The sequence below is a fragment of the Thermobia domestica genome, chromosome 7 (genome assembly GCF_964235325.1).
Source record: "Thermobia domestica chromosome 7, izTheDome1.hap1.1, whole genome shotgun sequence".
In the NCBI taxonomy this organism is placed as follows: Eukaryota; Metazoa; Arthropoda; class Insecta; order Zygentoma; family Lepismatidae; genus Thermobia; species Thermobia domestica.
The window spans coordinates 29,688,863-29,699,462 of record NC_137460.1 but is presented as its reverse complement, the minus strand read 5'-3'; the positions used below and the strand labels follow the sequence as shown (position 1 = coordinate 29,699,462).

At 33.3% G+C, this 10,600-nt stretch overlaps 1 protein-coding gene across 1 annotated transcript; it reads left to right on the top strand.

Moving 5' to 3' along the window:
* The first annotated feature begins 212 nt into the window (after window positions 1–212).
* Window positions 213–8,613, top strand: LOC145689960 (uncharacterized). Its single transcript, XM_081764340.1, has 2 exons — window positions 213–802; window positions 6,497–8,613. The coding sequence occupies exons 1-2, from the start codon at window positions 420–422 to the stop codon at window positions 6,690–6,692; spliced, it is 579 nt and encodes a 192-aa protein (XP_081620466.1). The 5' UTR covers window positions 213–419; the 3' UTR covers window positions 6,693–8,613.
* The last annotated feature ends 1,987 nt before the right edge of the window (window positions 8,614–10,600 follow it).

Below are 10,600 nucleotides of genomic sequence, written 5' to 3'. Positions count from 1 at the left end.
CACCACTGTAATTTTAACCTGCCAGTCAGTCTTTTTCTTGAAAAACAACTTACACCACTGTAATTTTAACCTATCAATGTAATTGAAACAGTTGTTTTTGTCAATTTCATTAATGTACTCTCAAAATTGACAGGTACCATAATGTGATATATTATTATTAAAATAATTTTGTTTTCTTATTGCAGGAAAATGAAAGGAAGCCGGCCAATAATGTTACTAGAATTGAAGTGAACTCTCAACCACAAATTTGTTATACTAGAGTAACAATTTGCCATTATTTTCAAATTCATTATTCTCACAATTCTTGTAAGCCAGCCATTAAAATGTGAAATTGTTGTAATTTCATTTAATAGTTTTCTTCATATTTAAATAAATTTTCACTTACTGTATAACCGGGATGAGGAATAGCAATTAACACTATGAAAAAGGCTGTAGTTGTTTGTGAACGGTTACCTCGACGGGTATGTGAAGCACCTTTACTGACATTGGTGAAAAGTATTAAATTCGAACAAAAGTCGAGCTTGGAAAGTTATTGCTATCCTCCAAATCAAAAGATGTTAAATATAAAAACAGATAATACTGAAAATAAATGTATCATAACAAAAGAGAGCTCTGTTTCGAAATCAGATGGGACATGTAGCGCTTCGCTAAAAGATGACGAAAAGATACATAGTAATAGCTTTTATACTTCAAGAAATGATGTTATCTTCAATGTTGCTTTGGATGAGCACAATCCAAAAACAGAAGTTAAGCTCCTGCACATAGATCAAGACAAATCAAATTTAGATTCATCTATTGAGAGGTAAAGTATGAATTCGTTGTAAAGAATTTGCTCTTAACCCCTTAATTAAATAACAAAAGCACGTATCCAGCATGAAAATTACACCTTGTTGATCCTTTTAAAGTACTTCTAATATATTATGAGTAAGGCTTGGATTTCTATGGCCCCAAACATTTGAAAATCTACTTGGAATTGTGCCCTGAAAATGGAAAAGATCACCTAAAAATAACATAATTACTTAACAAAAAATAAATAAACATTACAAAAATTCCTAAGAATTTAAAAAAATGAAATGAAATCTTAGTTTTACGTCCCACGGTTATGCCTGCTAGGCAGGATACGGTGATGATGAAATAATGAATGAAATAGTGGAATGAAGAAAGTTGGAGGAAACGGGAGAACCCAGAGGAAACCTACGCACACGATGTTTGTCCACCACAAAGTTCGGTTGGTGCGAGCTGGGATCGAACCAGGAACCCCAAGCACCAGAGGTGAACGCTCTAGCACTGAGCCACCGCTGCCCACCCTAAGAATTGGAATTTACTAAGAAGTTATGTTATGTTGGATAAATAAATATCTTTTAGCTCTGAAGCAATAATTTTAACACACTTTTTGTTTATTTAAGCGTGAAAAATAAAGTTAAATAAGCAAATACTTTCATGTGAATTTTTTTTACGGTGCCGGTGTCCAAAAATGTTTATGGTAGAATATAATATGCAATAAAAAAAACTGGACTGTAAATTTCAGTGGAGTAGGAGGAAGACAAAGGGAAGCTAGAATGATAATTTCACTTCTGAAAGTAATTGATTCTAAGATTCGTTCAAGAACCGAGTGAAAAACCATAACCCCTCAAATTATACAGCATTCCTTCAAATCCCGTTAGACAATGCCAGTTATTTATAAGAAAGGAAGTTGCAATAAGTTTCTTACCAGTACTGGCAAATATCTTTCTGAAATTAAAAGAAATGGCACGTCATAGAAATCCGAACCTTACTTACGATTGTGTTCTTACTTTGTACTTTTCTGAATTAGCTTGTTCGCTCTAATGCTTTGTGTATGTGTGCGTGTATTAACATTTTATCAGAATTTCGTCTGGCTTAAAGTACCCCACTATGCCGGGTACCCGTGGCAAGATAACATTCAATTATTTGAATTCTCATCTGTAGTCCTACCTGACTTCAAGTCAACGTCATATTAATAAAGTACAATTTTTAGTCGTTCAGTAGTAATTAAATGCACTTATTAATTAGAAATATATATCCATATTTTGCTGCTAATGATTTAATAGATTCAAGTTTTCTTTCGCTTTCTTCCTTTTCCTGTGGTTCAGTGGTACAGTGCTTACATCTGGTGCGTGAGGTCATTGGTTCGATCCCCAACCAAGTAAATTTGTAGTGGAAACATCGTATCCGTGTGATTTCTTGGGTTACTCCCGTTCCTCCTACTTCCATTATCATTCATTTTCCTTTATTATCTGTCATCTTTAGTCCAAAGGACATAAACGTTGGACGTTAAACTGAAAGATTTCAATTCATTTCTTTCTTTTCTTACATAACAGCGGGAGACTGATATCAAAATATTAAGATTATCAAAATATTGTTTCAAATAATTGCTTGATAATTGCTTCCCTCTTAAAACGAAATAAGAACAAATTTGCATACACACACGTATAAGTGAGTCAACATGGCATATTCCATTAGTTAAGGAAAATATTGGGTGAAAAATGAAGTAACTCAAGTTCGTATCCGAGAAATAATCTTCAACTGTTTGCAGTAACAATTGTCAATAATAACGGAGGGGGTCATGTAAGAAATTTGGGTGCCTCGCTTCCCAAAAGCATCATCCAAGTTAATTTTTATTATTCAATTAGAGATTCAGATGCTTAAGCTTATCACAATTAAATTTCAGTATAAAGATCTAACGTCTAGTATTTAAAACCGTGAAGTATAGTATGAGTAAGCAACACTCAATATTAGAGCTAATTGACTATAGTTAACTTAACTGTATCTCACATCATGTGAGACGAGTATATATAACATATGAAAGTAATTAATTCATTTAATTTGTTATCTCCAAACGTGGGTAGTTTATAAAGGACTGAAAACCAAAATTTGCGACATACTTGAAAATGGCTGAAACGATTATATTCGCATTACACATAGTAATGTCTCATTGACAATTCCATACAATGAGTCAATTTCCTAGGAAAAATCCAGGAGTACATTACTCCTGGAGGTTTGTTCTTTCTGGATGATTATACAGGGTGGACAATTTATCTGGAACATTCGTGATAACCGAGAAACCAGACAAGGGAGAAAAGCAAAACTTTGCATGAAACAAGTATAAAGAGGAGGACATCATCTTACGTATTAAGCAATACCATCCGATAAACACTGTTTCCATCTCAGTATAAAGTTATATTTTTTTTCAAATGACACTACGTCAGGTTAATACGTAATTCGATTCAGCATGTTAAACGAAAACAGAAAATATCAGTTTTATTATTCACTGTTGCAAACTAAGGATGTTATCACAAACATCCAAAGTTTGGAAGCCTCTGTCACACATACATCACAACTGAGACGGACAAGACAATGCACATCGGAAGTACCTTAATGTTGGATACTATGGTCATTGTATGACTTGTTTTGAATGAATAGCATAAAGTTATAATTGCTTGAAAATTTGATTTTTTTTTCCGAAAGGCTTTATTTCGAAAATATGCTTAGATAAGTATCATATCTAGTTACTTGTGTGGTCTTATGTTGACAAATAAATCATTTTGCCGTTTACAGCACTTCGATATCTCAAACTTTTCCGGAGATATAATAAACATTGCTGAAGTTTGCAACACTGCTTAAATCGTGTAATTGCGAGAACTTATTGTAATTACACCTACTAAAATTTATTCCTGAAATGATATAAAACAGCAGGAAAATAACAATCAGTTTAAATATTGTCCACAAATACACCAATTTAAGCAGTGTTGCGAACTTCATTAATGTTTATCATATCTCCGGAACGGTTTGAGATATCGAAGTGCTGTAAACGGCAATAGCATAGAAAAAGCGTCTTAAAACTTCCCACTCGCCGCATGTATAATACGATGCGTAAAGTTATCAAGTGACGGCGTGGCAGAGTGAAGAACATCTACGACTCACGTGCAAAGGATCTCTGGTTCGATTCCTGCTCGAATCGAATTTTTTGCTTTTACCAATAAAGTAGACATTTCTAGCTACAAGTAAAATATTAATTCACCTTATGTTTATAATGCATAAAACAATAGAAATGTTCAAATCAGTTGTAAAACCTTACAATGTTCCAACTAGCAACGTCGTTGTATAAAAAATGTTCTTGACGCTTCGTGCATTAGCATACATCCAGTATTACCAAAGGAGATTTCTTCCTCATCCCCTTTGTAATTCGCACTCTCTCGCGTCAAAACAGTTTTTGCACAACGACTGTCGTAACAGTAATATAACTCGTGATATCAATATATGTACAGAATATGTTACACTTTGATGATACTTAACATGAACATTGCAAGTTCTTACAACTGATTTGAACATTTCTATTGTTCTATGGTGAATTAATATTTTCCTTGTAGTTACAAATGGCTACTTTATTGGCAAAATCCAAAAATGGCTCAAACGGGAATCGAACCTGAGATCCTTTGCACGTGAGTCATAGATGCTCCTCACTCTGCCACATCGTCACTTGATAACTTTACATGTCGTATCATGCATGTGGCGAGTCGGAAACTTTAATACACTTTTTCTAGGTTATTTCTGGCTATTGCGCTCTCCCAATTTGTAATATTAACACTTTAAATGTGCGCTACTAACTTGTGAAAGACGGCCCCGAAGTTCTTTTACCAAAATCTGCTTTCTCTTTGTAAGTTATGTTTTATCACACCAGGTAGGGTGATACCTAACATAATGGTCTCAGGCCATTTCCTTTGTTCTCCCATGAAATATGACATATTGACTGTACCATTACATGGCGATTACAAGTTCGGTGAAGTCATCTGTAGTACCCAGTATCAATTCATGATTAAGACAATTATATTATCTTACCTTCGGAAGGCAAATGCTCTCCCGGTAACGACAGGACACTTCTGCTTACGGTGGGAGATAATAAGCATTATATTCTTTACTTTCTTTTATTGCATAAACGTTGGACGTTAAATTAAAAATTTCATTTCAATGTTTCGCATGCTCAATGTAAAGTTTTTATATTTGTTCTAATTCCTCTAATCACTTTTCATCTGTTTTAGCGATGCTTATTGAATTTTAATCTTAGCTTATAGTTTTTAATCTTAATGGCAATTCGCTTTTTAATCTCCTTTATTTTTATCTTTATTTTCAATATTCCATTTTCACCTTTTACTTTATACTTATATCATTGTTTCCACTACTGGCCTACATCGGAACGGCTGTCACATCCATTGAACCAAATTCTCGATTTCCCTTGTTATTTCTCCACATGCACCAGATCTAAGTAGTTTGGTTTATAATTTGCTGACCAAACTTTCAGATGTTATTTGTTAATATCACAAAATTCTTTCTTTATAATTTATATTGAAATCTTTCTGATTCATATGTTCTTTTAGATATAAAACATGAAGGTTAGCCCAAATATATACGTACTATTTTTAGTACATATGGGTAGCGTTTTCATTATTGGATTAAAAAAAAATTTCAAGCATGAAGGAATTTATTACCGAACACGATACGTATGCTTTCACGCCTTTCTACGCCGAGACATGGGACATGATTTTATAACATACAAAAAAATATATTTTTGTCAGGCCTACATTTATAAGTTTTTGGCGAGCTTTTTTTTTTGCACCTAGAAGATTGAAATTTTGCACAAACGTTCAGTGCACTCCTTAGTATTTTTCAGATTTTTTCAGATCTCTGCATTAAAACAGAGGGTCCAGAGAGGCAAAAAGGTTAAGAAAGGGATATTTTTAACAAAAGATCCTATTTTTTCGCGATTTTCCCGCCTCAGATACATGATGGAGACATGTCAATAGTACCGTTTGAAAGTCTGTTCTATTCTGAAGAAAATGATATCCGAACAATGACCCTAGGATAAATAAGGATGTTTCAGGAAATTTTTATACTACATTGGGATCTTTCGGAGTGTTTTGGGGTATTGTTGGTCTCATTGGTAAATATTTTTTCCACCCTTACAATTCAAGATAGAAGTTTGAAATGTTTCCACACATTCAGTGTACCCCTTACTGTTTTTTTAGTTGATTTTGATATCTGTACGCTAAAACAGGGGATCGAGAGGGGCTCAAAATTTGAAAAAAAAAAAAATAAGTTCAGAAAAATCCTGATTTTTCTCAAGCTTTCTCGCTTCAGGTACACGATAGGGAAATGCGAATGATAACGTTTGAGAGTTTTTTTCTATTCTGAAGAGAAAGAGGTACAAACCATGATCCTAGGACAAATAGGGATGCTGTAGCTGCTTGAGTGAAAGTCTATAATTTACTTTACAAAGCCCAAATTTAAAAGGATCGAGACGAGGCATAGATTTTTGACACTACTAATTCATTATAATTGTATGAACTGTTAATAATTCGTAATAATAATATGATTGATTTTGTTTTCATACTATTATCAAGAAAGCAACATTCTTTGTATAGTTTGCTATTAAATTTTATTATCTTCTGAACCATAATAATAATTATTTGTATTATTTCAGTTGTTCATATTCAAGACGTAAAAAACTAGGAAGAGAAATTTACCCCCTAGAAATCACGACTGAATTGCATCATACTAAGTCTCATAAAACGTCCGGAGAAGGAAACAAATGTCCAATAGATGTTTGTTTTCCAAAGTCATCGAGAACTACGTTTGAGGAACAAAGTAAACAGATTATGGTTTCATCTTATGTATAAAAACTTGAGTCACTTGTTGAACACAAAAAAAGACCAAGAGAACTCAACTTTCCCGGAAATATTGGTGAAGAGATTCACAATTTCCTTTGCGATTATTGTACAAGGAGTTTTATGCGGAAAGAGGATTTGGTCAATCATATAGAATCCGTTCATGTAAGTCAGAGAAATTCGAAATATGCACACAGAGAGCTTGATCACCTCAGCACGCAAACAAGAATATACCCTTATATTTGTAATGATTGCGGTAAATCTTTCTCTGACAAAAGTTATATACAGAAACACATGGTCGTGCACACTGGAGAGAGGAAATTTCAGTGTGAAATATGTGGAGTCAGATTTACAGAAAGTGGAAGTTTGTGTAGACACAAAATATTACATTCTGGTCAAAAGCCATTCCAGTGCAAATTTTGTGGCTTACAATTCGCATCAAAGGGTAATTGTTACATGCACATGCAGAGACACGTCTCTCAACAATGTTACCAATGTGAAGAATGTGGCAAATCATTTAAATCAGCATCGGGACTGAAAATCCATACACAGTTACATATAAGAAGAGACACGTTTAGTTGTGAAATGTGTGGGAATGTCTTTAGCTCTAAATCTATATTACAAAATCACTTAAAGCGACATTCGAAGGAACAAAATTATATGTGTAACGAGTGCGGTAAAGAGTTTTATGAGAAAGGAGATTTTCGTGTACATGCAAGAATTCATAATTGCATACGCCCTTATGAATGTAGATTTTGTTTCAAGCGCTTCACCCAGTCAAGTGCACGCAATGCTCATGAGGGCATTCATAAGCAAGAAAGGAAATTTATTTGTGATCTTTGCGGTAAGAAATTTCGTCAGAAAATTCATGTTGAACGTCATCTGAGAATTCATACAAACGAAAAGCCTTTTGAATGCAATGAATGTGGGAAAAAATTCTCTAGACGTTTCATCCTGTCTGACCACATAAAATATCATAAAGGAGAATACAATTTTAAATGTGAAGAATGTGGGAAACACTTTTTGTCGAAAAGTAATCTTAGAAAGCATAGTGCGGCAACTCATAGTTGAGAAATATCATTCATATGCAAGGAGATTCATATGCATGGTCTCTAGTTAAGAGAAATCCTTCGCGACTATAAATTACTATGTTCTGAAAAACGGAGAGGAACATTTTCTTGTGAGAAATGTGGGAAAAGTTCTGTTTTGAACAACTGTCTAATTTTTCAATATGAAGTTATAATATAAAAATAAATGTTTATGATTATATACCAAATATAATCGACGTGAATGATCCTAAAAATTGAATGTAACCTCTATCTTTATCAGGACTTGAAGAAATTTTCATATTTCCAATGCTTACTCAATTAATATATCTACTGCATATGAAGCACTAGAGTTGAGTTGACTTCGAGTTTAACGTCCTGTTCAGCAGCGAGGCTATATGAGACGTGGACCTACTGCTTAACGTGTTATCCGAACCACTTGAGCTCCCGCCGGGAATCGAACCCGGGTCTCCCGCGTCGAATTGAAGAACTAGAGAATAAAGGTGCTTTGTTACACTTTTGGAAACGTTGAATTCTTGCGGTTTATGCACGTTGTATATGTTAGTCATGCTGCAGAACACACCACATAGTGAGTCCTCATCCAAGTGAAGAGATTTGGAAAAGATGAAGACATAAAAAACATAGTTGTGAAAGTTAATTTTCCCGAAATGTACAATTTGTTACATGCCACCTTTTTATCCTCTAAGCGCTTCATATCTTTTTCTCGCAGTTCAATCAACATTTGTAAGGCTATTTTGTTCCAAAATAAAGATTTATTCAAACTTTTGGAATCCGATGTTGCAGACCTATAACTCTCGATTAACATTTCCTGAAGAATGTCAAAGGATAAAAACTAATACAGTGTTGAGTCCTTTCTCCACGTGTGAGCAATAACAGCAGTATAAAGTACGTAAAGTATATTTTGCCCAATGTGGTAGTTTCAACATTGTGATAAAATGAACTATATAGTTTAAGAATTGGTTATCAGTAAATTAATTGTTCCTTTTCGGGGCAAGTTCTTTGAATTCTTTCTTTGATTTCAAAGCATGAAATTTGTATATAGTAACATAACGTAATAAGGGTTGTTCTTACTATAAGATTAACAATAATTATATATACTATTTTAATTCTATGTCACAGTTCTTTTATGTTAAAACTATAAAGTTAACAGTAATACTAGTTACTAATTTTTTTATTATGATTACTTTTATGTAACAGTTCATTTAAGTAGAAAGACGAAGAAACGCTTTTGGGTAATAGAGTTGTAGATTTAGCTAGTTTTATATGATGATTAATTGCATTCCAAAACCTCTCAATAATAATGAGACTAATTACTATGAATATAAGCTTGATGCAGAAAATCATTGGTTGGTTGAATCGGAGGTTAACGGCAGTTTTTGTGCGGGAGCTATATGAAACATAAATCTAATTCTTAACATAGGGCCGAAGCACATAAGTTCCCACAGGGAATTGAACGTGAGCCATCATTGCCAAAGTCGTACTCGCTCATCATATAGCCACAAAGAAGCTCCAATACGTGAATAATAGGACATGAAATAAAGCGATTACGTTTTGTCGCCATGTGTTTCAGAGCGAATGGCCACGCCGCGTGGTCGACGGTCAAGAAATTTTATGAGAGATGTTAAATTTAATTAACTGGCTGAATCTAGGTTTTTATTAGTCATATAAATGTATATTTCAATCATGCTTTAATTTTAGGTAATATTTAGGGGCAAAGTGATTTTGGGAACATATTTCTGGTCGTACTTTAGGAAAATTCCAGTTATTACTCAAAGATATAGCTGGTAGTATTGGCAAAGAAATTATTGGAAAATTTATTCTTAAAAAATATTTTTCCTTATGTGACGGAATTTGAAGTGTTAGTATGCAGTGTGAACAGTGAACGTGGTTGAACTGAAGTAAGATCAGTTACTTTGAAATGAGAATATGCCGCCTCAGACTCCGTCTGTCTCTGCCTCTTTCTTCTCCTCTTCCTCGTCTGCAAAGATCTGTGAAGTCGAGTTTGTTCGTTGCATATTGGTAGAAAATATTTTAATAAACTCCGGAAGAACTTTAAATACACAGGAAATGAAAGCAGTAATAGGAAACATGCGATCGAAGATACGACCACGAGAGAAGTTTTCCCACACCTTCTCGTGAATTTACCATTAGTATTCATGGAAAGTTTTATTTATTACACTGAACGTACAGATATTTCTCAACCATGAGATATAATTAACAATTGTTGGCGGGATTTTTGTCAGAATCTGTCATCATTGAGAGTAGTTTCAAGACGACTAAAACCAAATATTCCAATAGTATATGATATGGTTTTTAGCAGTAGCTTCAATTTAGTATTTGTTTGTGGAGGGGAGAAAAAGGCTTCAATATAAGAAGAAGAGTTTGTTTCTCGTTACTATATCATTATAGTATTGATATTTACTCATTAGATATTTGTCTTTTGCAGTCCCAAGACGTCTCTATTTTAAATTACATTTTGGTGTATTTTTAGAGCATAAATCCGTGCGTGTTTTCGAAGATTTTAGGTCATAGGAATCCGTTGCTAATAATTATAAATCAGGTGTCTTATCATATCATACCTTCTATTTCCATACAAAGTTTCTTTTTTATTATTATTATTAAACTTCATACGTTGTAGCATCCATCGACAACCTTTAAACAGTTATAAACAAAATTCATTAACACTATATATATATATATATATATATATATATATATATATATATATATATATATATATATATATATATATATATATATATACATTCAAATTTACAAGAATAGATTTACAATACTTTTAAAAATCGTTATTTAAATTAATTCAAAAATGCACTGGTAATATATTGCATAATT